The sequence below is a fragment of the Podarcis tiliguerta genome, assembly GCF_965153285.1.
Source record: "Podarcis tiliguerta genome assembly, chromosome: 2".
Taxonomy (NCBI): Eukaryota; Metazoa; Chordata; class Lepidosauria; order Squamata; family Lacertidae; genus Podarcis; species Podarcis tiliguerta.
In genome coordinates, this window is record NC_139535.1 from 87,337,796 (window position 1) to 87,365,273 (window position 27,478).

The 27,478-nt window shown below is 45.0% G+C and overlaps 2 protein-coding genes across 12 annotated transcripts in view; one reads left to right on the forward strand and one right to left on the reverse strand.

Annotated features, from left to right (window-relative positions):
• Positions 1-496: 496 nt before the first annotated feature.
• Positions 497-27,421, reverse strand: AANAT (aralkylamine N-acetyltransferase). 10 transcript variants are annotated; one of them, XM_083429972.1, is made up of 7 exons: positions 17,305-17,368; positions 16,226-16,361; positions 12,585-12,624; positions 10,809-10,884; positions 5,675-5,943; positions 4,231-4,385; positions 497-1,905 (listed from the first exon to the last, which is right to left on the reverse strand). In XM_083429972.1, exons 5-7 carry the CDS (start codon positions 5,829-5,831, stop codon positions 1,600-1,602), a joined length of 618 nt encoding a protein of 205 aa, XP_083286098.1. In that variant the 5' UTR covers positions 5,832-5,943; positions 10,809-10,884; positions 12,585-12,624; positions 16,226-16,361; positions 17,305-17,368; the 3' UTR covers positions 497-1,599. The 10 variants fall into 10 exon arrangements, with proteins under 10 accessions (XP_083286098.1, XP_083286099.1, XP_083286104.1 ...); XM_083429973.1 differs by lacking the exon at positions 17,305-17,368 and adding an exon at positions 17,275-17,293; XM_083429978.1 differs by lacking the exon at positions 12,585-12,624.
• The window catches only part of UBE2O (ubiquitin conjugating enzyme E2 O), a 56,333-nt gene continuing 46,322 nt past the window's right edge, over positions 17,468-27,478 (forward strand). For both annotated transcript variants that reach the window (XM_083429843.1, XM_083429844.1), the window contains exon 1: positions 17,468-18,018. In XM_083429843.1, the coding sequence (XP_083285969.1) occupies positions 17,620-18,018 (399 nt within the window). In that variant the 5' untranslated portion in view covers positions 17,468-17,619. The remainder of the gene's footprint in view (positions 18,019-27,478) is intronic.

The following is a 27,478-nucleotide window of genomic DNA, read 5'->3' on the forward strand; positions in this document are numbered from 1 at the left end:
ACCCAACCCACTATGTGCTATTTATCTCTGTGGGTGTGATGAGCATTGTACACATGAGCATCCCCTCCTCTCCCACCACCATGAATGATCATCAGCTCTTACATATGAGCACCTGCTAATATCGACACAGTCCTCCCAGGGGCATAGGGACATACTCATTCTTGGGGCATGCGCCGAGTGCTTTTGCTTCAGCAGTAAGTCGCTGCATTTCAAAGCATGTACATTAACTGCAATGAGTTAAGTACTCGCTGCACAGCCTCAAATTTAACAAATCCATTGCTCCTGCTAGTTGTAGACCTTCGTCGCACCTGGGGAGGAGGAGGAGGGATTAGGTTCTGCACCTCTGTGCTGTGGGTAGCTCTTGTCAAAGCCAGAAAGGGAAAGAGAACACCCTAAAGCAAATGTGACTTGCCCCTTGTCAACAGGGACTTGGATTTATCTGTCAGGCAAATACTTATCTGGGCAGGAACTCGGCTAAGAAAGAAGCCTGCTCTGGTTTTAGAACATAGACCACATTTATATACATATTTTTACAGAATATACAAGCACAGATTCCATGCATTTCACAACAACAGAGCAGCCAGTGCAAGAAGACATGGAGTTTCTCCACTGCAAGCAAAGAGACAACAATTTCATCTGCGACGGCTGCTCCTTTCCAAAGGCAAACAGTAATTCCACAAAATGGCAGATGTAACTGAATGATTCTACTTCTCAAGTAATGTTTTTCCTAATTGCTCTATTAATTCCAAAAATAGCAAGCAGTCTGCTACAACAGAAACCACACTTTTGAGAACAGAAAGCTTGATTTCTGAAAGCATTTGTATATGCCAATATTGTGACTTGCTTCATAGTTATAGATGCAGCATTTGTCTTCTTACAACCATTTTGATGGGTGATGGTAACCAATGTCATAAGGCAGAAAGGCAGCTGGGGCCCTGGTTGACAGTCAATGGTTACTCTGAAAATTGCCGAATTCTCACCTGCAGACCTATAGTGTACTGGCAACAACAGTCACTTAGTTGCTCCCTTAGTTGATGGGAATAATGCTTAGCGGCTACAACTTCACCACCATGTCATGCTGTTGTCATCTTCATAGCTAAATTGAGGAAAGAGCAGTTACTGCCTTTCATTGCCCCATGTATACAATGGTCACTGCTGCAGGGCGCAAATTCAGCTAAGACACAAATGAGAAGACAACTGGGGTGCATTTTAGCTACCAGTTTGAAAGGCAGTTGTGAGGTTACAATGCTACGACACCTATTACTGGCTACTAAAACGCTACTACGCATTAAAATCTGTGTTGCCTTTGCAGCAATGGCTATGATAGGAGTTGCTTGGGTTAACATATCAATCTGCGTATTGCAGTGGTTCTCAAACTTCTTAAAAAGGGACCCTTCAGTAACTTTAATATGTGTGTGTAGGCTCACTTGCCTAATTCACCACTGATGTGGAAGTTCCTTATCCCAGAGAAGAGAACTTGGCAACTTTGTGACCCACCCATCGGACTCCCCTGACCCATTGGTGGGAATCATTGGGAAACTGGGCTTCTTTGCCTCCAAGAACACCAGCCAGATGTGGATGGAAATGGGAGGCACCTCCTCAGCAACCACTGTTTCTGCGCATGAAGGCATGGCCACGAACGGCATGGTCCATCTCGATGAAGGTCAGAGAGCCCACCGTGATCTCACAGGGGCCCAATGCCTTGAAGCCACACTTGGAGTAGAAGGGGACGAGAAAATCCTCACACATCAGTGTGGCTCGACGCACGTACGGCAGGCAGCACAGGTACTGCAGGTAGCGCCACATCAAGATGGAGCCCTTGCCTTGCTGGCGGAAGGTGCGGTGGACTGCCAGAACATGGATGTGGACTGTGGATCCATGAGGCTTGTGCAGGGTCAGAGCATCCTGCCGAGGGAGGAGAAAGAGAGAAGATGGTTGTTAAGAGATGTGGTCCACCCACTGTTAACACCCTAGCGCAGACTGTCTCTACTACTTATAGTAGACAAGGGACAACTTTCTTCTATAGGATGATGATGATGATGAAGAATCAAATAGTTTCTTGACTGGCATGCATTGGGAAAGCCACTGGTTCCAAATCACATTGTACTTGACCTGATTTAGGCTAATGTGATGAGATACATGCGGCGGGAGAAAGAGCTGAAATGCTCTAATATTTAGAGCAGGAGTGAGGAACCTATGGCATTTTTGACTGCAAGCCTCATCATTTCTAACCCGTGGCAATGCTGGCTGGGGCTGCTGGGAGTTGGAGTCCAACAACTACAGGAGGGCCACAGGTTCACCCACTCCCAATTTAAAGAGAGCTGTGCAGCCTCTCCAGTATTCAGAATGTTAAAAAGTAAAATGTTCGTTTCACACTGAATCTAGCATCTGCCTTAGAGCTGCTCCAGGGCAAGACTCCCGATCAGTAGTCTTCTCAAGGAGAATAATGTGGTTTCTTATTAATGCATTTATGTGTTTGTACAGGTACCATACTGGCTCATGCCTGCAAAAATCCCAAATCCTCTTGAGTCCCATCAGGGAAAAGGCAGGGTATAAATATAACAACAACGATGGCTTTTAAAGCAGACACTGCTGGGTAATGAAAAATTGTTTTGTTGGAGCGCCATTACATTTGTTCCACAGTGGGGCAGCAGACTGGCTTGTGAAAACTGAATGAACTTCAGCAGCTGAGTGAAGGGATGTTAAAGTGTGGGGCAAGCATGATACTAGCCCATTCACCAAAGCATGTGAAAAGTAAGAGAAGAGTTCCCAAGCCATATGTACTACAGCAGGCGTCCTCAACCTCGGCCCTCCAGATGTTGTTGGCCTACAACTCCCATGATCCCTAGCTAGCAGGACCAGTTGTCAGGGATGATGGGAATTGTAGTCTCAAAACATCTGGAGGGCCGAGGTTGAGGAAGCCTGTACTACAGTGGTACCTCGGTTTTCAAACAGCTTAGTTCACAAACAACTTGGAATTCGAATGCCACAAACCCAGAAGCAGATGTTCCGGTTTACGAACTTTTTTTGGAATCCGAACTGTTCTGTTTTGAGTGTTACACTTCCTTTTTCAGTGCCACACTTCCGTTCTGAGTGCCCCGGCTCCTGCTTGCATGGGAGTAGGAGCTGGATGGGGCTACTCACCTGGAGAGGTGTAGGCTCTGTCACACTTTTCCATTGAGGGGTGCGTGGCTGCATTCACCTCAATAAAGAAGTTTAAAGGAGCATCGGTGGCAATGCAGAGACAGCCCAACAGCTGCCTCAGCAGCGGTTTAGGGGTTCTCTGATGCAGCTGCCGGGCTGCCTCCACCTTCGCCACCCCAACAACTATTCTGTTTGGCTGCCTTCAGGTGGTACATGGGCTCCGATGTTGACGTGGGGGCTCCTTTAAACTTCTCCCTTGAGCGGAGAAGTTTAAAGGAGCCCACAGCCGCGAACCCCTCAATGGAAAGTGTGACGGAGCCTGCACCTCCCCAGCTGAGCAGCCCCATCCAACTCCTACTTGCGTGCAAGCAGGAGCGGGGCTGGGGATCTCTCAGCTGGGAAGCAGAGGCTTCATGTTCTACAGCTGAGCATTTTAAATTACAGCAAACACTGGATTGCTTTTAGGGTTGCCAACTGACTGTACAAAAACAGGCCCAGCCTGTGCTTCTGCTTTTGACAGCAACTTGATCGGGGGGGGGGGGGGATAAAAATCCACAAGACGGGGGGGGGGGGACAAAAAAAACCTGAAACTATCCAGAAAACCACAAAGCCAACAAACTTGCAACTCATGAAAAAGCAGCAACACAACAAACTGAAAAAACAAACCAACCGCAAATGAATCAAAATCACAAAAAATAAAACAACACTGACCCTAACCCTAATTCTAATCCTTCGCCTAACCCAATTCTAAAATTAACCCTAGCCCTAACCCAGAAATGGTATTGTTAGATAATAAAATTCATGTTAATTTGCTGTTTTAGGGGTTGTTTTTAAAAGACTGGAACAGATTAATCCATTTTGCACTACTTTCTATGAGAAAGAATGCCATGGTTTTGGAACGCTTTGGTTTTAGAACGGACTTCCAGGATGGATTAAGTTTGAGAACCAAGGTACCATTGTACTCTCCATCAGTATAAGAAGCTTGGAGGCTTGCTGGCAAGGTTAAGTGGCAAGTCTGTCTATGTTCTCTCTCCGTCAGTGACGTAATGGGAAAGTGATGCATTTAAAAGGATTTCCGTTTCCTACCTGGCTGAGTCGTTCCTGATCCCAGAGAGAGCCAATAATGAAAGCCACAAGCCGGCCTTCTTCAAACCAGCCGAGCGACAGCTCCGGACACAAGTTCAGAAAGTGGCGAATCTCATCCAGGTGGAGGGGGCAGTCTCCCGACACCGAAATGAATGCTGTAGAGGACAACAGAGAGAGGAGTTGAAGGGTTAATGTCATGCTGCTGTCTAGATCCAGGCTGCAGTTTCCTGGTCGCTGGAGACATGTTAGACCTGCCCTGAGAACAAAAGTTCAAAAATGGAACTAGGTTGGAACTGAATTCCTGAATCTAGTGGACTGCAGTTTTCAGGGTAATTTGATTCCTATTTGACTTCTGTTTGCTTCTGTTCAATAAGTGAAAGCTGAGATTCCTGGGGGTGGGCAATACAGAATAGTTAACCCTTCCCACTGGTGGTGAAATTTATTGGTGGCATCTTTTATTAGAATTCTTCATCAGGTAGAGGAGAAAGGTAAGCCCATTCTAAGCTAGGCCAGGCATATTTTATAAACTTCAGTAGCCTACCTTCAGCTTCCCATTGCAGGATGAGCTGAGACATACCTCAGTGGGATAAATCTATTGTCTTATTAGGATACCTTTGATGCTAACAAGTATTTCTCTCTCAGCAGCTGCCAGTCTGACCTAGCACTTAGTGCACCATCATATTCAAATACATTTATTTCCTTTGTCTTCCTTTGTTTTTTGTTTGTTTGTTTGTTTTTAAACTCAGTTCCAGAATATTCAAATCTGGCTGCAAAACTCAAAATGTCCATAATGGGATTTGTTTAGCCACCCAAGTACGAATAAAGATACCTGAATTTAACCACCAGTGTTCAGATCTTACCACTGAAATTCAGATGTGGAAAACATTAATTTCCATCTGTCAGGATTTGAGTAGGTGGCCTGTAAGGAGCACATTCACTCAGCCTCCACTTCCCTAATGCTTCTGACTGATCTTTAGTGTGCTACTGATGCTCCAGTTTATCTTGATGCTTCCATTACTCTTTCACCTGAGAGGTTAGGAATGTGATTCTTCCCACACTGTACATGTCCATTTTTGACTTTCTTCCTGCATTCAATCTTACACTGAACACTCTAACCACTTGGGGGCTGTAAGCCATATCTGGGTGATTCCCATAATGCCGCATGCCTGATAGGCACAAGAAGGCCGACATTCCAGCCCCTCTCTTGCTGTGTCTTGGTGTTAAATTGCTCACGTTAAGCAAGCTGGCTGCCACTTGTGTAACCTATTTGCTTGGATGTTTTCCCTTCCACCTCCTGCCTTTTCTTTCCTCTCCTACTCTGCCCTCAATAAAGGACCCCAAGTAACTCAGTGCTTCTAAAGTACAGAAGTGCCTTTTATTTATCTGGGGGATGAGGTGGAGGGCGGTTCAGAAAACGTAGGAGACAAAGGAATTGGCGCCTTACCTTCTCTCTCTATTTCGAAGACGCTGATGGCATCCTCGGGGGTGAGGCACCGGAACTCGCTGGCGGGCAGAGTGTGCCTGCGTTGGCGCCCAGGGGAGCTCCGCGGAGGTTTGAGGTGGATGGGCTTGAGAAACGGCAGGGCGCTGATCACAGACATCTTCTCTAGTTTATTCCTGTGCCTTCCGTAAATGCTCTGCCTGCTTTTGGAGTAGCCGCGCTGCTATTTCAGTCCACCACCTCCAGAGCAGTCAGCTAGCAGCTGAAAATACCTGCAAAATGCATATCAAGTTAAGTCGCTTGCGTCTCTTTATATAGGCACACACATCCGCTGAGACTTCAGGCACCTTAGTCCTCATCATCACCACCAGTGCTGTGGAAACGGAAGGTCCGTCAGGTCGCAGAGGTGGGTCCTCGCTAATGTCCGACTCACAAAAGCAGAAATCCAGCAAATGCCCAGATGCTGTGCATTAGAGCAGTAATGACAGGGGGAGCGGAATCAGAAGTGGCTTTTATAGCTTGGAGGCTTGCTGGCAAGGTTAAGTGGCAAGATAGTCAGGGTTAATACTGACGTGGGCTGTGAAGGAATAGTTATTCTGAGGTCACCAAGAAGCTGGATTGGATGACTCAAAAGCGCTCTTAGGACCTAATCCTGACAGATACAGATCGCTTCCTGCTAGGTGCTGGGTGCCTCAGATTGCAGGGGCACAAGACAGAGCTCAGAGCCAGGAAGAGCATGCTGGGTCTCCGCACAGAATCAGACTCTTAATGCTTTCAAACCAATCTTCCGCCTTCTGGAAAGCTTTCCTGTGATTGTTAATTAACCAGCCAAATCAAAAGATGTGAGACCAGAGTTCTTTTCCCTTTGAAAGAAGAAAGCAATTGTGGGAACGAGGGTTTCTTCTTTCAAAGGAAAATAAAGGTACAGCAGAGTGCTCTTAAGAGATAGCCAGGGTGGGAACCTTAATCTTTTGAAAGGGCAAGTTAATCAGGGGCTCTTGTGGAAAGGCTGCTGCAGACAATCCCTTTACCGAGAAATCGGCTTTCTTAAACCCACCAGCCAATGATAAAGAGAGCCAGCAAAACGTTCCAAATCGGTTTGGGAAATGATGCTCTCTGCCTGGTTGCCCTGTTCTGTTGTGAATGTCCTATGCTTCTATAAACACCAAGTATTGCCTTCATTTTGGGCTGGTGTCTTAAATGCCCCTTACAGAGGAATGGGGGAGGGACATATTTTGGGCAATTCCTCCTCTCCCTTGCAGCCCTCAACTCACTAAATCTGCTCCAGAGGTTTGGGGGAGTCTCCAGAGCAGATCTAGGAAGGAGGGGGGAATTTCTGACCAAAGCCTTACCATCAGCTGAGCACCACCATTGGATGCAACCCAATATCCTTGGAGAACAGAAGTCTTTTCCTTTTCCATTAATTTACAGCAGGGATGCAGAACCTGTGACCCTCCACCTGTTGTTGGTCTCCAGCTCCCATCATCCCTCACCGGCTTGATCAATGGTCAGGAATGATGGAAGTGGGGTCCCAGCTACATCCGAAGAGTCACAGGTTCCTCATCCCTGGTCAACTATGACAGCTCCAAAAGCTACATGGAGCACCCTTTAGTCCAGACACTGTAATTCAAGAGATTCACCCCTTTCTACCTTTTTTTTTTCAATCTAGCAAGCCTGGGTCCTTCCTAAACTTTAACTTTTTATGTACAAGGATACCTCTTGTTTATTCTTTCAAGCTTTGAAATCAACAACTATATCCCCAAAGCATATTTCTCATACATTTTACACCAAATGGCCTGTGTGGGTTTGGGCAGATGTCTAATGAGCTATAATATCTACAGGAAAGCATGCAGCCAAACCAAGCTGGTGCGTCTTACGATTTATTCACATTGCCTATTTTGGGCAATCATTATAGACCTAGCGCTTGCCAAGCTGTGAACTGAGTTGGAGGCATCAAGGAGCATGCATGATTCATGATGTCTATTTTGGGCAAAATCTGCCAGGTTCGGGGCCTGTGGTCTGAAAGTGTTCACGATGTCAGACCAAACCTGGGCTCCAAATGTCATGTTAGGCTTTCTCCATCAAGTTTTGCTAGATGCCTAGCACAATTTGTTGCAGAGCAGGGCTACAGCTCAGTGGCAGGGCATCTGTTTTGCATGGCAAATGCCCCTGGCATCTTCAGGAAGAAGATGTCTGAAACCCTGGGGAACTGCTGTCAGTCAGGGTAGAGAATACTAAGATAGATGGACCAAGGGTCTACATATATGAATATGTAGTTCCCAAGTTTCCATGCAAAGAGAAAAAGCATAGCTGCATCATTACTGATAATTAACGGGTGTTCACTTTCCTATCTAATTGCAGGCTAGCAATGTGGCTAATGGGATCTGAAGTAAAAGCCAAACAAAATAATTGCAGCACTAGCAGCTGTGGGTGAACTGAAAAGGGTGGGCAGGGCTGTTTGAGTGCTGCCATTTCCTGGGATTGTGAGGGTTTGTGCTCCTACGGCCCTGTGAGTGCCCATGCGGGAGCTTTTGACGCAGCTTTGTTGCAGAGGTGATGACCCCCAAGCACCTAGGGAACAATGAGAATGCCATATACGTGCCTGTGCTCAATGTATGACATCTCAGTGTGCCGTTTCTCAATGTGCTTTGCAGAGTGAAAGGGAACCGAGGGACAGGTCAGGTGAAGGAGATTAGCCCATTCATTATGACAGGTCCTGGAGCTTAGTGCATAGTCGTGACAAGTGATCGGGACACAGACGTCTTATGCAACCCTCTCAACTATCTTTCTAGGGATGGGATGTATGTGGTTGTTGGCAAAATAAGAGCCAATAGGAAGTGACAGCAGTGATAAGGGTAACTCCAGATTTGGTCAAATCTGCCCAGTTTGGCTGGTTCAAGTCTTCCTTAATATATAGACTTATTGCACACTCCATAACCTGTACACCTTCTGAGCTGTGAACTCAGCTGAGGGTATCTGTTGATGGCAAAGGCTGCTAGGTTTGGGGTCTTCAGCATGCAACTGATTTCAGCAGCGTACTATGGGTTGCATCCAATGAAATTGCCCCATTAACGTAAGCACTTCTGCCTGTGCAACAGGACTTTTTCTCCCTGCACACACCGCTGACCCCCCCAACCTTTTCTGGGTTCCCCCCAATCCTCCAGATTTTGTGGGGTGGGTGGGAAATACACAGGGAAAGAAAGTCCTGATGCATAGGTGGAAGTCCTTGATACAGCCCCATGTGCATGCAGCACAAGCTATAATAATAATTTATCCCACATGAACTTTTGCCAAAAAAAAATGAAAAAATGAAAAAAATCTGGAGCCTTTCTGTCTAGCATCAGATGCCGAATTGTAATAGGGATTTTATTTTCACCAGCAAACTACAATATTTCTGAGGCTTTATGTTTTTTAAATGCAGAGTGACTGAATTTGAATTTAACTTTAGCAGTAACTTCCATGCAAGGCTTAGGATTTCTCCCCAGCTGTGTACTGAAAGACCCCATAGGACAGGATCTGGGAAATTCTTAGGCAACCTACAGGGCTAACTGGATGCTGCAATCTATAAAAGTGCAGAAAGTGCTACTGGATGCTGATCTTTTCATACAGCATTCATGGAGCACAAGAATATAATGATAGAAAAGGCAGGCTTTGTGAATCCAGAATAACATAGCCAATGGGCCTAAATGCTCTTTTCACACAAGGGGAGGTGATTCAAGCAGAAGCACGGACCTTTATCCAAGGCACAAACAGAAAGAACAGACTGTCCCTGACTTTAATTATAATGGTCTTTCAAGCCAACACCATATGTGGCACCATGGAGATTGACATCTCTCATTCATAATCATGCCCTAGAAGATTATATGTATCTCTAGACATAGAGATGTACAATCCATATTTATGTGCACAGAATAGGCTCTCATATGCACTCTCAGAATGGACATGCCTAGTAAATTTAACCACCAACTATCTGCATTGGAGTCACTAATTAACCATAGTTCTACTGGAAAATGTGAGGATGCTTTCTGATTACAAGTCACAAGTTGAGATCTGGGAATTCCTTCATGTTTCCTTTTCCCCAGACTTGAAAGCATTAATAAATATGTAATAACAGATTAGCTGCTGATCCAAAAATACAGATTTCAATTAAAAGTGCCCCCTTGCAGAAGGTTTTCAGTGTTGGTAGCATTTTTGTTTGGGGGAAAAGGAATCAGAAAATGTGTTTCTCAATTATTATTAGGGCCACAAATCATTTGCCTAAACTGCAACCTTCATCAAATATCCCTGCCTATAATTTGCTTTGACATTATGTAATAGTTGTATTAGGTAACTGTTACTCCAACAATCAATCAGTTAAAAGCAAGATTAAAACCTCAATCCTACACCTACTGGGTGGAATTCACCTAACCCAGCCCCATCACCCTGCACCCTGCACAAGGACTTCTGCTTGCACAATGGGGTCCTCACTCTCCAACCTCCACCCCAGACTGGCTTGAGAGAACCCCAGAAACAGCACAGAAGGCGGAGGAAAGCGAGGTCATTCAAACTGGCAAGCTGAAATCTTTGTGCAGACAGGACGCTGGGAAGAGAGCAACTCTGAATTCCACCTGCAGTGTTTAGGATTACAAGCTGCGGCCTTGGACACTGCTAACTCAGCTTATGTTCCAGACAGAATGTGTGTCTATATTGTATATAAAATTTGCACGGAACCATGAACAAGACTGTGTCTAACAGTAACAAATAACAGTAAAAAGAAAATGGTTATGATTTAATGCAAAGCTGCATGCATGTAAGCCCTATTTAACTAGTGCCTGTATTTAGTTACTACCTAGCTGAATGTGATGATTTTGCTAAAACATACAAACCAAAATTGGGGTGGGGACACAGTTTCCAGATTAGCAATAAACAAAACACACAGAACTGTGGAGGGGGCTGTGCCCTCCAATTACTCTGTGATATTTTTCCTCTTGTAATCATTTAAAGTAACAGCTATTCAAAAAAAAAAACCTCTGCTGCTATAGAAAATAAGTGCATTCCCTTTTTGAATCCTTGGCTGTATATAAATTTAATAAAGTAAGAAAATAAAAGCTTTGGCAGTCAGCATCGCAGATGTTAGAACCGAAATAACTGATCTTACCTATGCATTAAGTTTTCTTTCAGGATTCCAATGTGTGGCCCTCTCTGGAGAGAAGACTGAGGTTCTTGCAGATTTGCTGCCAGAAAGAAGAGAGCAGATATTGTGGGCTGTAGGGACTCCTGGTGCGCTTCCAGCTTTTATTTTGCAGAGACTTCGGGAACTGCAGCTTATATATTTGTTATTTCGAAAGCACGTGATGGTCCTCTTAAGACATTTCTAAACCCTCATGTGACAGACACTTGCAAAAGGGCTTGGAGGTGACATGGCAACAAAAGGATCCCCGCAGGCTTTATTTTCTTGGCATGGTTTTCTGCTGAGGGATGAAGTGTTTTAGCTGATTGCTAGATACAAAGGGCATTGTACAAGCCACAGGTGAATAGTCAGGCGATGGGTGCTGACAGAAAACAGGTGAAGCAGAAACACATTGCATGCTTTTACTGGATCAATAAACTCTACCGTGGCATCTTCCTTGAATGTGAATAAAGCTCTGCCGATATTACTGTAAACGCAATTGCCCTCCTGGATTTGCCCTTGAGCTGCAGCGTCCCATAGCTTAATGCTCCAGAGCTGCCACATCAGCAAATGGTTGTATTGTAGAGTTGCTTTTAAAAGGGGGGGGGGGAGTTCTTTTCCAAATGTAATGCCCAAATATTGGTATGATTAGGTTAACAAAGGACGTCATTCTACCTTTAATAATGCTTTCCGCCAGCATTCCCAAGCTAGCCAGCAGCCGGCCTGTAACTTCCATGATCCCCTCTGGGGTACATTAACAAAATTCAAAAAGGGCATCTCCAGAAAATAAGAACCAGATAGGATAAAGTTTTTGCAGATACTAGAAAAACTGCAGCTTCTGGAGTGTCAGCCACAATTGTGTGGATAATTTACTGTTTGCAGGAGCCAAGTGTCACACTGCTTTCCCAAATTCATGTTGTTGTGCATTTCTTCCTCTGCTATTAGGTGGGAAGAAGTGAAACACAGCCATCTGCAGAACATTTTAAAGAGGCTACTATTCAATAATAAATAAGAAAAGATGGATAGGGAACTAAAAAAAAAAAAGGAAACCAGGCTCCAGTGCTTGCTGATGGCATTACGCTTTGTTGAGGTTCAATGTGTTTATTGTAAAACACTCTTTTGGCTGCTATGGACAAAACCAGAGACAAGGGGTGGGGATTGTTCCATTGGGCAAGCAGAAATGCTTGCCATGACAAAACAATAGGAAAAAACGCAACACTTCCATTTCTGATTTTTTTGGCTTACAATAGAGCAGGCATCATCTAGGTCATTTCATGCCCGTGTGATAAACTCTGTATGCAAAGACATCTAGGCCTTTGAATGTACAAATCAGGAACAATCACAGTGCAGATGACCACAGTGTCTGGAGACAGACAGGCTGTGTATCTACAGCAGAAACCAGAGGATAAATGACTGCAGGGAGGAGCACAGAGAGAATAAATGCCATGGTGCATCAAAAACAGCAAAACCGGACACCTTTGTCTGCCCCAGCTGCAATAAAACATCTCTCTCCCGTATTGGACTCTTCAGGCACAGCAAGTGCTGTAACACTCTAATGGTTTGACTTTATCTTCCACTGTCTCAAGACAGAAAAATGCCAACAACATATTTCAAGAAACAGCAGGATGTTTTAAGCAGCTGTCTCTGTACTTCATGGATTGAGGCTCACTATATTTATTGCAACGTTAGTTTGGACATTATATCAGAAACGTGAAAATGCAATGTTAACATATCTGGGTTTAGCACAATTTACTGTGTACTTACGATCTACTCTAGTCAAAGCTGTATTGTCAAAGAGCGCCATCTGCTGGGAAACATGAAATACACCAAACTGACATTTTAAGAAACGGAAAGGAAATTAATCTTTTCAAAACACATCAAGCAGAAAAGCAGAGTGGCATGTGTTTACAGAACACTGGATTCATATGGATATGGGTGGATCACACTGAGCTTCCCATTCTCTAGAATTCTTTAAAAGCTGGTGGGACTCAGGTGTGTAGAGTTTGTGCCTGGGATTGCAGAGCCTGCTGAGCCATCTTTTTCCACCTCCACAAAGCTTTGCCCCACCTCTCCTGGAGCTTCACAAAGCATTTTGTCTAGAAGGCAATGCAGAGAGAAAAAAGTATTTGAAAGAGGAGCAGACGAAACAATATCAAAACTGCAAGTGTATGTGTGGCTTGAAGGAGGAGGAGCCATCATGACCTCTCCAGTAAAGAACTAAGAGAAGAGAAGCTGGTGACAGCAAGGAGGAGGCTGCCACAAGCGAAGAGTGTGGCTGCCATCTAATAGTGCAAGTAAATAGTGGAGAACCTTTGTGGAACGGAGATCATTGTGGCCTTATACTTTACTATTTTTATTTCTGCGTTAGGCTTCAGTCTCACTCCCGCTTTGTTTTAAGCTGCTAAATTTGTTTTGCTTGTTGTGTTTATGATGGTACTGTTTTTTAATTATTATGTAGTTACTTACTCACATTATTTGTAAGTGTCCTTATTACAGGTTGCATTAATCTGCTCAAAACAGACCCACTCAAATTAATGATTTAAGATGACTCAAGCCCATTAATTCCAACTGGTCTGCCCTGAGTAGAACTTAATTGAATGCAACCCTATGTGTCTTTCTTTTTATTGTTATGACTGTTCATTTGAAATGCTGTAAGCCGCTATGGCTGTGATCTTGATGAGAGCCATGCAAATAAAAGGATGATGATAAGAGAAACCTGCTTCCTGATGTCAGCATCTCAAGTACCAGTCACCACAGCTGCCATAAAGTCATGTACTGAGTATGTTTTCCTGTTTGCTAACTGGGCAGTCAACAGCACTACATTAAGCAAGGGGACTGTAGACACAACAACCAGAAAAATTCCAGTTAGGAGAGAATAGTAGGAATAGGAAAAACGGATGCTGTCTAACCCTACTTCCTGTTGCCTGGCCTGTCAGCTTCTTGCTACTGCAACAGCCCTGCTCCTGTGTACACTACTGATCATGGCAACAACATACCCGACTCCCAAACTATACACTTTGCTGCTCACCTAGCACAGGAATAACTACAAAATGCCTTAATGCAGTCTGACCACCCTCATCCCCACACCCCAGACAAGAACAACAACATCAACCCACAAACAAGACATGCTAAGACATAGAATCATAGAATTGTAGAGCTAAAAGGGACTACAAGGGTCATATAATCCAAACTCCTACAATGCAGGAATAGTTTGCCCCAAGTGGGGCTTGAACCCATGACCCTGATATTAAGAGTCTCATGCTCTACCAACTGAGCTATCCTGAGTTCCCCTGGGTCAGATTCCATCTTCTCATAGTGGGTCTAATCCCCCCACTCAAAGCCTGAGTTTGTTCCCTCACCACAAAACCTCAGAAACCTATGAGTGCCACACAAGTGTCCATCTGGAAGAGAGAAGCAGGCTGCATTCACATCGCAGTTTATTCCATTTTCGAGACTTCCCTAATGGTTACATTCTGCACTATATTTGAACTTTCACACTACATTAAAGCTGCTTCTGGAACTGCAGCGGAATATAGTGCAAGTTTAGTGCTCATTTCTTTGTCACTTGCTTCCAGAAAAAACCTGTTTCCAAGCATTTGAAGGGCATTTTTAAAAAGAGTAACTCCGGGATCATAGGCCTGAGGACACCTCTAGAGTCTGAACAGCATAGAGGAATGCAACATGGGAACATGAGGCAGCAGCTTTGTCCAGTAGAGTTCTATTTCTTGGATGCCACCAAAAATGTAAGTGACTGAGCATTTCCCAGGTTTACTCCAAGGGAATATAGATAAGTATCCTGGTCACTTTTTCCCCTCTGTAAACATCACGAATCATTTCCCCTCACTCACTGGTGTGGAAGTCCTTATGAAGTGCTTCCAGTTGGATAATAAAATGACCACAAGATGGAGCAAGAGTCTTTCATAAGATAAGGAGAAATGTAGGCAGGCAGGTCAAGTTTGGTGCACCTGAGGTTCAGGAACTCCAAATCTGCTTTGGCTAGTAACATATTTGCTTAACGTTTTAGAGTAATTTTGTCCAGCCTCTTGTTTCGCCTCCTGATTGTTTGGCTGAAGTGTCTCAAAGGAGGAAAAAATGCTCATAAAACTGTACAATCATGATTCAAACGTTTTGAGAGTTATTTATCAGTTTGAACTCGATTTACAGTAATTCTCTCCTAGGCACCATGAGATTGCAGGATCTGGGTGCAATGAAAATGTGAGATTGATCTTGCCCAGGAAAGCTTCATATGAGTAACAAATAAGGGATAAATATGTCTTATGCTGAGTCACACCAATGATAGGACATTGTTCTTCAATGTGTCCCCAGGTGTTGAACCACAATGACCATCATTCCTGGCAACTGGCTAAGGTGGGAATGAGGGAAGTTGTAATCCAACAACATCTGGTGACCAAAGGTTGAAGAACAGTGATATAGACCCACATCAACTTAACACATCAACTAAGCCTCAATATTATCCTGCTGTTTGTACTCTTTAAAAAGAAAAGCCCAATAACTTGGACAATAGTGGCCTCTCCCTCATTGTGGCTGTGATCCAAGCAGTGGGGAAATTGAAATCAAGTACTTGGCAAGTTAATTGGATAAGAATAGTATGCAGGAGATTTCAGGAGGAAGAAACAGGAATGAGAAATTTCATGTGTGCCTGCATGCCCCCACCCCATTTAGTAAGTGTTGGCAAAAGGAGAACCTATACATTATGAATAAAGATGGAGAGGTAAAGTATTCTTCTGGATAAGGAACTCAAGTCCCTTCATCCAGTCCAGGGTAATTACAATTCGCACAAGTACATCAAAATTCCCTCAACATGAGTATAAGATTTTCAACATGAGTACAATCTTATGAGATTATGGGACATTATAGAATGCTACTATAAACACAGAATGTACACCACGAAGCTGAGAGCCTAGGAATTTCCTGAGCTGTGTGTATCCTAGCAACAAAAAACTCCTCTAGAAACCGCCTGTGTACCATACTGTAGGAAACATGGGTTGTCTTCCTAACTTCAGAAGCAGATTGCCAAGAGTCTTTAAAATTGTCTTGTACCCCCTCCCCCTGTCTATACTGCAATCTTGCTGCTGGGCTGAAAGTTTACTAATTTTAAGCATGGCTGTTACTGCCATTCATATACTAAGTGGACTTTGCTTTTTAAAAGGAAGACATAAATGATAAAACACTCCAACGACTGCAAGTCACCCATTTATTAGTGTGAGTAATCCCCATTAGCTCTGTTTCTGCAAACAACAGAGTTGCACTGGCCAGATTTGCCACTATGCTCCAACCAGTTCAATTATCTGGCTTTTATCCTCAACCTCCCTCATGAGGACTAGCGCTAGTTTCCTGCTGGTGAGAGGTGTTAACTCCAGCAACTCCCTTGTTGACATCCCTACCTCTAAGCTTCCATGCCATCAATGGACTCCCTTGACTTGTTTTCATCTAAACTGGCAGTGATCTGTGGCCGGAAAGGTTATGTGGGTACAAGATGTTCCCATGATCAGGTTGTTGCTAGGATCTTTAAGACCTTCCCTAGTGCAGAAACAACGCTGTCATTAAGAGTTCACTAGATGGTACCTATTAAGTAAAGAAACAAGTTCCTCCCTTCCTTACCTCTAACTCTCTCCTGCTGCCTCTGATCCACTTTTTTCTTCAACCATTTTTCTCCCCTTCTTCTTCAATTCCCCCTACCTTTGTGGACTACAATCTCTCATCCTGCCTCTTTATGGCCTTCTCTCTCTTTTCACCAGCCTCTTTTTCTTCCCCATCTTCTTCTCCTGGTCTCCTTCCCCACCGCCCTTTGTTCCCGCTGGTCCTCCTGCCTCCTCACTTTTGCCATCCTGAGTCTACCCGACGATGACAGGAGGCGCAAAAGAAAAAGAGCAGAGTGCACACAAAAACCAAAAGGTGGCAAGTCGGATCATCCCTAAATCTGAGCAGCTCAGTCCGGCTGGGCTTCCCTCCCCACCTTGGTGTCTTCTTCACTCTCCCAGGGGTGCCAACGTGAATAAAATATATGGGGTGGGGGGGCCCCCGCGCATAATCAATCACATGACGTGGCACACGCACCCTATTTGAATGGCAATGTCCATTAACTGGGGGGTGGGAGGCTGCCCTCCCAAATATTTTATAAGGGGGCGCAAAGGGACCTCCGCCCCAGGAGTTGATTCCTATGCTCTCCCCCAACCCCCCCACTATTTCTGTTTTATCTGTTGACCCTCCATCCATCTTCAACTCAGGCCCCTTTCTTTGTGGAGGGGTAGACAGTGTCCTGGCTCCCCCCCCCCGCCCACATTCCCTCCCTCCCTCTCTCAGCTCCCCCACCCACCTCACCTTTCACCCCCGCTTTCCTCCTTATGTCCCTATACCCCACCGGCCTTGCCCTCCTCCAAGCCCTCCCCATCCCCTTGCCCTGATTATTCCCCTCCCTCTCCCCCTCCCCCACCGTTTTTCTCCTCCTCGCTCCCTCACGCACGTGCCCCTCCCACCGGCGCACTCCGCGCTCTGCCTCGGCCCCGCCCCTCTCCGGCCTCTATTTGGCGGGCGGGGCGGGGCCTGGCCGTTGTAGCCCCGCCCCCGCCGAACGGTGACTGCGCTGTGTGGGCCAAGCGGCCGCCGTTGCTGCTGCTGCTGCCGCCGCCGCCGCAGCCGCCATCCCTTCCTCTTCCTCCTCCTCCTCCTCCTCTTCCCTCCTCCTCCTCGTTTCTTCTTCTCCTTCTCCTCCTCCTCCTCCTTCCCTCCTTCTCCCCCTCCCTTCCTTCTCCCCGCCTCAGCCGGCCAAGCCACCACCATGGCGGAGCCGCCTGCTCCCGCTGCCCCGCCGGCAGCCCCGGCCACGGCCGCCCTCCCCGCCGCCGGGTCCCAGCGGCTGCTCTTCACCCACGACCTGGTGTCCGGCCGCTACCGGGGCTCGGTGCGCTTCGGCCTCGTCCGCGTCATGCACGGCGAGGACTCCGACTCCGAGGACGACGACGGGGGGCGAGGCCCCGGAGCAGGAGGAGGCGGCGGCGGCGGCGGAGGGAGCAGTGGCGGCGGCGGCCCCGGGGGAGGCGGAGCGGGCAGCTCGGGGGGCTCCGAGTCCGGGGGCCCCTGCGGCGGGGAGGAGAGCCGAGGAAGCCCCCTCCGCCGCGGCTACGTGCGCGTCCAGTGGTACCCGGAGGGCATTAAGCAGCACGTCAAGGAGACCAAGGTAACCGAGGAGAAGCAGCGGCAGCCGCCGCCGCCCTGGGCCTCGTTTGCATCTCGTTTGCATCTCATCTGCATACAGGGCGGCGAGGGAGGGAGGGGGATAGTAGCTGGGGAGGGGGGCTCCTTAGGCAGGACTCCTTAGGAGGAATGGCAGGGCCTCCGTGGGGTATGAGGCTCCAGGCCATGTGGGTGTTGTATCTGGGGTGCCCCCCACCCCGGAAAGTTGGGCATGGCCTCTGACTCGGGGGTTGCGGAAAGGCAGCTCCTGGCCTCGTGTCTCAATCACGCCTTGCAGAGGCCCACCTTGCACCAGTTAAGGATGCGCAGCAGCTTCTGGACCAAACGGGTTTTCTATTCGTTAGGCCTCCTCTCTCCCACCCATTATGCTCTCTGCACCACAAAGGAAAGCGACAACCACATTCTTCTCTCTTTGCTCATAGCTCCTGAAAATATTGGGTTTATATTCCACAATACTGAATATATTCCCCAAGAGATAGGATCTCAGTTCTGCATGCTCCTAATCTGGGCATCTACCTGCAATTCTGTATTGGGTGGGAATTCAGGTGATCTGTTGGAAATCTTCGTTCCTGAGCTTAATTGTGGCCTCTCTGACTTCCTGCAGTGATATCTGCTGAGGGTTTCTTGTTCTGGGGAACTGCATAAAATTCAGTTTGATTTTTTTAAAGCAGATGATACAGGGATTTCAAATATATGTGGGGATGGAGCTTGTTTAGGGTGTACAGAAAGCTACCGGGAATAATTATGACTTAACATGCATTTCATTAGCAATCATTTAGATTAATTTAGGTTTCTCTAATGCTCCTTGCTAAAACATAATGAGGGTGTTAATATTGTTCTCCACAATCTGTTGTTAAACTCTAAACAAATATTTTATACTAGTATGGTTTTCAGTTTTTTGCTACACTGTACTAGACATTGCTTTGTGGCATAAGCAAAGGGAATGTTGCAAGTGTGAGATGTTGAAGGCTAGGAATTCATTGGGGCAAAAACCCCTGCAACCTCCCCAACCCCCTGTTTACATAGGAAATGGGTAAGTGTTTGTGCTGTGTAACTTACATAATGAGCGCAAAGTTGAGGCCTAAATAAAAAGGCTCCTGTGTATGCCCATGGGGTGCAAACCTGAGTGAGTTCATGACTCTACATTTTCCCTCACAAGTGCATCTGTAAGCTAGTAACTACATGTTATTTGGAATGTTGACAAGGGCCTTACGTCTAGTGAACTCTAACTACTTCTCAAATTTCATTGAGTGGTGATACATATGAGGCACGAGATTAGCAGGAAGGGGTGGACACTAAAGTCATACCAAGAGAACTTATAAATGAATGTTGCATGGATCGAAAAGCTTGTGATGTAGTAACAGAAGAACTGCATGCTATGATGGGTGGAAGTACTATACGAAATTCTGAGTAGCAGTGTCTTTGATATGGAAATTGTGTGCGCCTCTCAAAGGAAGTGGTGTATTAATTTTAAAATCGGCACGTTTTAAGTCACTTTTAGTCTCCCCACCCCCAACCCTGCAACACAGTCCATTAAGTTCATACAGAGCAGAGCAGATAACGTCACTTGGGGGCGGGGGAGACCTTCAAAGCTACAACCTAAAAGTGAAAGGCTTCTGTTGCTACATAAATGGACACATATCTCAAATACAGTATAAGCTTTCTCCTTTGCAGAAATAAGCTTGGAAGCTTTTTCTTTGTGATTTCTAGGTTCTTCGTCAGAATTTTGCATTCTATCTAGTTTTCCTTATTTCCACAGTGAGACAGAACTTTGAAATTATGGAATTTGCAAAATAGTAGCTGTAGACTTCATTACAGAGCCTTTCTAAATTTATATATAGCTCCCATATATTCAGACCCACACACCCAACACGATACGGTACTAGAAATTCAACTTTACATGGAATTCCAGAAGCCTTGGCAGCCTATAAAGCCCATAAGTAAGGTGTGGTGATAGGCAAATTGTTAAATGTTTTATTTTGTTTTTATATATGTTGGAATCCACCCAGAGTGGCTGGGGAAACACAGTCAGATGGGCGGGGTATAAATAATAAAATGGTTGAGATGCTGATGCTGATTGGGGAGATTCTGGTTCAAATCGCCACAAAGCCAAGAACTTCACTGAGTGTTCTTGGCCTGAGCTAAGTTATGGTGACTGTCCTGTTTCAATAGATTAGAACAAAATAGGGGAGGATGAGAACCATAAATTTCACCTTGAGTTTTTTAGAGGATGGGTGGGATATAATTTAATAAATAAATAAGCACTACTCAGTATTTATGCAAAAATGTATATTCTTTGAGTGTCAAATGAGTGAATTTAATTTACATTTTATTTTAGGTTTCAACTAGCTTAAAATCCATAGGATTACAATTGCATGAGTGAACATCCTGTTTTTTCCATAGATAAGAGGCTTAAAAACTTTGACCAATCCCTTTCTCAGATTCAGACCCACCATGAATTTTTTACTTCTCTCTAAGTAGGTGGAGTGGATCAAAACTCACCAGCATATCTCACAATGTATACCAACTAGCCAGTAATTTTTGGAGTTTCCTGTCTTTGTCACAATAAATAGGTGTCACAGGAAATGTTTCCAGATCTGTGTGTGTATACTTTCAACCAGGTTTGTACTTCCCCATGCAAGCCAGGTAACTATATAAACAATCATTTCCCATTACACCTTTTTCTCCTCTTCCTCCCCCTCTGGGAATTAGGTGGCGCAGTTTAGGAAGCCATGTCTGAAATAATGGACATAATACATAGGTTGTGGTTCATTGCTTTATTGCGAAGTGCTCCTGAGCAATTTTGTAAAATTATCTCTCATTAATCCAATCGCAACACTTAAAATAATGCAAAGAGCCCAACCCAATTCTTTCATTTTCATTTGCCTCAAGTCTGTTAGGGTGAGGAATACAGATATTGTAAAATAGCAGCTGCATTAGTAGAAACAGAAAAGAGGTGGTGCTGTATTAGTCCAAATGTAAGCCGTACCCGCAAATAAGCCACACCTTTAAAATTTGGGGTGGCGGGAGACAATACCCGAATATAAGCCGCTCCCTTTAAATTCCACAGACACGCACACCCGTAAATGGCAACTGTAGAAGAAAATCCTATGGGTACTATTCCCCCGTGCTCCTTGGCTGCTTCCTGGGGTGGGGGGAGCTGTGCCGCTTTGCTGGCAGCCTCCCCCTTCCCGCCTTCTTTCCGGTGGTTTGGGGGAGGCTTGGGAGCCCTGGTTGGAACAGGCGCTGTTGTCCTGTACCCCTGATGGCCCTCATGATGGTATCCTGGACTGGGGCGCACTCTCCATTCCAGCCTTGGAAGGCAGGGTGGCATACCTAGGGCAGCTGTTTTAGCAGTGATATCGTAAGGTCGCGAATATAAGCTGCATTTTAACTTTTCAAGGTTGGAATTGGGGGGGGGGAGTGGCCTATATTTGGGCCAATACGGTACTTGTTTCTGCATATTAACAGTTAGGTATCTTGCCAAAATAAAGATACTTTATAGGCTCTTAGTGGTGGCTTTGTGTAAAACTTGCAAATCCTCAGCATTTTGGAGAATTAGACACAGTTACTGCAGTAAGTTGGAATTAATAATATATCTTTAGCCATTTCTTTTTTCAAATTTTCTTAAAATGAAAACTTTATTGATTTTATGTCAGTTTGTAGGACTTACTGGGTTATTGGTGTTAATTTCTATCTACCACCAGAAGTTGCATGCACATTCCTTCTCCCCCTATGGTTTGTTCCATTGATTTCTTAGCCTTGCCTGCTGACTCATAAATGAGATTACTGAAAAATCTGTTCTGAGTTTTTTCTTTGGTTTGCTTCGCATAGTGTAGGCTTATTTTAAGCTATAGTTGTGTAAGTGCAGGGGTCGGCAAACTTTTTCAGTAGGGGGCCAGTCCACTGTCCCTCAGACCTTGTGGAGGGCCGGACTATATTTTCCAAAAAAAAGATGAACGAATTCCTATGCCCCACAAATAACCCAGAGATGCATTTTAAATAAAAGCACACATTCTACTCATGTAAAAACACGCTGATTCCCAGACAATCTGTGGGCCGGATTTAGAAGGCAATTGGGCCTGATCCGGCCCCCGGGCATTAGTTTGCCTACCCATGTGTAAGTGCGTGTAAGAATAGGTCATAAATTGGTTAGTTGCCATCTAACTTGCCTTGTAGGTTGGTTTCTCCGTTATACTAGAGTTGCAACATGTGTTCAGTTGACGAGTATGATAAATAAAAACAGTGTTCCTGTTTAATTTCGAAATATTTTGGGCCCCTTTTATTTATTTTTCAAGTAAATCCTGCTCATGGTAATGTACAAATGCCAATTGTCCAGAGTTTGCTTTGGAGATGTATCCTCCTCTTGACGTGGTATTTACCTAGTGCTAGATGTACTGTTGCTTAAAGAATGATACTGCAAAACAGAAGTGGCTAACTCCCAACCTGGGGGCCTGATCTGGCACTCAAGGCCCAACTGATTTTGGTGCTGGAGGAAGCAAAAAGAAAACAAAAAACAAAGGAGATGCAGTATTCTCTTCCCAGCTCAGCGCTCTGATGGTAATGGAAATTGCCCCCTCCAGATATCAGGTTCAATATGTGATGAGCTGGGTCCGGTGACTTACATTCATCAGGTGACTGATATGATGAGCTGGGAAGGGGGTATTTCGCATCCACAGAACCCAGCTGGCTGATGGAGATACAAATTGCCACCATCCCATTCATCAAGTCAGTGCCCCCTTCCCAGATAATCTGGACATACCAGCTGAGGAGGAAGGTTTGTATTTTGTGTGAGACTCATTTTGGTTGCATCCCTGTTGGCATGTGCCCCCCCCCCCCAGATTGGCCAATGATGAAGTTAGTCACCCTTGCTGTAAAAGGTGCACAATACTAAAGCCTGCAAGCCTTGGGCAGGATTCACCTAAGGAGCCCTCTAAGGGTTTCCCCCCTTCTCTTGCTTTGTGTCCCTTTGAAATTGGCTGGGGTGTGTGTGTCAAAAGAGCCCTTAGAGCAGTGCCCAAGGAGGGAAAGAGGGAATCATTCCATCTGGCAAGCCACAATGCACGGCTTGATGTTGAATTCCACCACTTGTATTCTTTTCGTTCTGTTTCATGTTTAATATTGCACGCACTTCAATTTTTAAAATTCAGGGGTACCTCTGGTTACGTACTTAATTCATTCCGGAGGTCCGTTCTTATCCTGAAACTGTTCTTAACCTGAAGCACAACTTTCATTAATGGGGCCTCCTGCTGCTGCCGCGCCGGCGGAGCACGATTTCTGTTCTCATCCTGAAGCAAAGTTCTTAACCCGAGGTACTATTTCTGGGTTAGCGGAGTCTGTACCCTGAAGCGTATGTAACCCGAGGTACCACTGTACTAGTTTTTTTAAAGAAATGATGTTGAAACTATTTATTTCACACACACACACACAGACCGTCTCCATCTACTTGCTGTGATTCGTTCATGCACCACTTTCCGGAGAGTAATTCTGTGGGATTTATGTACATACATACAAAGTGAATTGATTAAAACTCATACTCTATTGACTAAGATTTCTTTAACCAGGAGGTTAAAGCCTTAGGTTATACAGACCATCTTCTTAAGTATTAAAATATATTCTAATAAATCTAAAAGACTCAAACTATACAATTTCATGGGCTTTGGATGAAACTGTATAAAATGCTGTCACCCTTCCACCTGCCCCTGCCCCTAGCTTTGGTCTAACTTATGTTCTAACAAAATTGTATAAGCATATCATGCAGAAAATGCATGAAAATGGTGGTTTGGGGAAGCCTCATAGTTGGAGAGGTAGGTGATGAGTTTGATTACTAACAGTTCAAATATGTAGGCCAGTGGAGAGGTGCATAGAGACCTGTGGATGTGTTCTCTGTTTCTAGAAACATGTCCATGTTCATGTAAAAGGTAAAGGACCCCTGACCGTTAAGTCCAGTCGCGAACGACTCTGGGGTTGCAGCGCTCATCTCGCTTTACTGGCTGAGGGAGCCGACGTTTGTCTGCAGACAGTTTTTCCAGGTCATGTGGCCAGCATGACTAAGCAGCTTCTGGCGAACCAGAGCAGCACACAGAAGCACCGTTTACCTTCTGCCAGAGCGGTACCTATTTATCTACTTGCACTTTGACGTGCTTTCGAACTGCTAGGTTGGCAGGAGCTGGGACTGAGCAACGGGAGCTTACCCCATTGCGGGGATTTGAACCGCCGACCTTCTGATCGGCAATCCCTAGGCTCAGTGGTTTAGACCACAGCGCCACCTGCGTTCATGAGTGTTTCTTAATTCATTCCTTTTACACCAAGAACATTGAACCCTTTCTTGTCCCTGAACCCTGTGTGCTGATTGTTTAGGTTTGTGGCAGTTAGAATAATCCTGAGTCCTTCGTGACACCCTTGCAGCTCAGCAAATGACTTGGGGAAGTCTCACGTGTTTTCCTGTATTTTATTGCTCACCGCCCTGTGACCCTTGGGTTGAAGGGTGGTGTACAACAAAATAAAATAAATGCTGCTGTAGCAAAACAAAAGCTGGTATTATTTCCCCCCTTTGAGTTGCACTTTTCAGCGAAAATAGCATCCCGGACTCTCAACTTCTCTCAGGGCAATCAGCATTTATTCACTACAAACATTGAGTCATAATTGTCAATATATATTTCAAATCTCTCAATATATAGAGGATATCAGAAAGATAAACAGCCCTCACATTAAATATTGTTGAGGGGGTAAGAATAAATGCTGATTAGTTTGAAGAATTGGGAGTTCTGATGCATTAGCTTAGGTTTTTAATGCTCTGAAACATTATTCTATGTTACCCACCTAAGAAACCACATCTAACAAACCTCTTGCTTCTGACATTTATTTTACTCTCTTGGGGGATTACTTAGGAACCACCTGGCATTCACAGTGGTTTGAGACTGAAGGAAAACAAAAGGCTTACTGGAATTGCTGTAGGTCTGTAGAATTGAATGAATAGCCTGCTCCATTACTGTTGTATTTATTGTGAGGTTACTCGCCATTTACTTTCCTTAGTTCGCTCTGCAGGTTAAAGTCTGTGATTAATTTTATTTCAGTATATAAACTTGGGGCTTGTGCTTTTGAAATCTTTATTTTTAAGTGTCTCCTTGAATAACAAGTCCAGCAGCCTGTCTCTGAGCAGTGATGGGAATCTTATCTTTCTGGATAGTCCTTACACCCAAGATTCATTAGCTAGTGTGGATTTAGTTAGCTAACGTTACTATGTGCTGTTAGCATCCATCCGTCTCAAGAGACAGTGGAGTGGACCTCTGAGTGTGAAGTCAAACCGCTGTGTTAGCAGCTCCGAAGTGACCTCCCCGGGGTGCAAGCCTGGCAGTGTGTATGGAGGTCCTAGGCTGCCCAGACATCAAGACCCACCCTCAACCTCACTAATGTGGTCCAAAGGAAAGCAGATCAATACATTTGGCACCAGCTTGGCTGCAGGAGTTGCTGGAAGGAGGCATAAAACCAACTTGGGGACTCCACTATGTAGGATTTACTCCTTAGCCTTTTCCCACAAGACAGTGAAGGTTTAGGATCAGAGTCTTCCTTCCCAAATAGGCTGCCTTCCCAAATTGACGAGCCCCCATTTGCCCTCGTTTCCCTCTACAGCACATGTAGAAACAGCCTTCTTGACCATTGAACCCACTATTGGTTTCGTTTGCTCAATCTGCTGGAGTCTCGCAGGGGAATTCCCAAACTCACTGAAGGTTTGAGACACATCGGCTACCCTCACCTGGTTTAGCTGGCCAGTCGAAGCCATTCCCCGGGTGTGGCCACTGTCACATGCTGACAGCTTACAGGAGCCACAGGTGAGAACTAAGTATTCCAAGTTTAGTAATGCCAGAATTTATTGTAGTAGTTAGAATTTTGACTCAGGCCAGCAAGATCGGAGTTCAACTCCCAGTTCATTTATGAAGCTCACTGGGTGACTTTGAGTAAATTGTTCATGCTCTGACAAGCTCACTTCACAGCATAGCTGTCAACTTTTATCTTTTCTTGCGAGGAATCCTATTCGGAATAAGGGAATTTCCCTTAAAAAATGGGAAACATTGGCAGCTATGCTTCAGTGTGGTGTAGTGGTTAAGAGCGGTAGTCACGTAATCTGGGTAACCGGGTTCGCGTCTCCGCTCCTCCACATGCAGCTGCTGGGTGACCTTGGGCCAGTCACAGTCTCTCAGCCCCACTCACCTCACAGAGTGTTTGTTGTGGGGGAGGAAGGGAAAGGAGAATGTTAGCCGCTTTGAGACTCCTGAAAGGGAGTGAAAGGCGGGATATCAAATCCAAACTCTTCTTCTTCTTCTTCTTCTTCTTCTTCTTCTTCTTCTTCTTCTTCTTCTTCTTCTTCTTCACAGGGTGGTTGTGAGAATGAAGGGAGGTAGCCCCAAGTCTCCCTGTCATCATATCTGGCTTTGGTCCTCCTCAGCCTAACCCTTAGAACTACCAACATAGCGCTTGTGGGTGCATGTGTTCCTGCCAGGACCTTCATGGCCCCCACAGTGACTCCCTCCCCTTCCTTAATATTAGGTCTTGAATTTTTTGAAGGCTAATTGCAGTGTAGGGGCATTTGGGGGGGGTCACCACTGGGGATGAAAATATAAATCGTCCCTGCCCCAGCTGTGACCAACCTGATGAAATTGTGTTTGTGAGGCTGCTGCTAGGCTTGGAATAAACCGTCTATTGACTACATCACCTCTTACACTCAGCAATTAGGCCTGAAATTTGGTTCCAACAGAAGGTGAATAAATGCACAAAGTTAACCATTTCCTTGGTTGCACTCTCTTTGAAAGAGTCAATTGGATTTAGTTTTTGAGCTTAATTGCAAAAGGCGAGGAAAAATGTAGTCAACAGAAGACTACAATGATACCTTGGGTTATAGACGCTTTAGGTTACAGACTCCGCTAACCCAGAAATAGTACCTCGGGTTAAGAACTTTGCTTCAGGATGAGAACAGAAATCGGGCAGCAGGAGGCCCCATTAGCTAAAGTGGTGCTTCAGGTTAAGAACAGTTTCAGGTTAAGAACGGACCTAGTGGTCTCTTCCAACTCTATGATTCTATGAGCTCCAATAAAAGGACAAGTGATTAAGTCATTACCTAAATGGTTCCCAGGATGTTATGTGATACATGTGACTTCTATGCAAACTGCAAACAAAGTTTGTTATGGCTGCATTTGTTATAATATGTGTAATTCATTTGGGCAACAGGAAGGATGATTAGACTAATGATTTTGGGGGATCTTATTTTTTTAAACATAGAATTCTTAAAATTGAAATGTCTTAAAATATACAGAAAGTAGTGAAAACACCCAGTATACTGATATTTGCTGCGGGAAGTCTTTTACCTTTCTATGTAGCAAATGTATGTATTCCTTGCTCTCCAGATGTCTTTAGGATGAGGAGTCATTGTCTCTGTTCTGTCTGCA

What these genes read in the sequence shown, in the direction of transcription:
- AANAT (XM_083429970.1), bottom strand. Translation starts at nt 5,831, where the DNA reads ATGTCTGTGATCAGCGCCCTGCCGTTTCTCAAGCCCATCCACCTCAAA. An exon ending in CTTCGAAATAGAGAGAGAAG is followed by an intron (nt 4,386 to 5,674) that starts GTAAGGCGCCAA and finishes TGTCCTCTACAG; the next exon opens with CATTCATTTCGGTGTCGGGA. An exon ending in ATCAGGAACGACTCAGCCAG is followed by an intron (nt 1,906 to 4,230) that starts GTAGGAAACGGA and finishes CTCCCTCGGCAG; the next exon opens with GATGCTCTGACCCTGCACAA.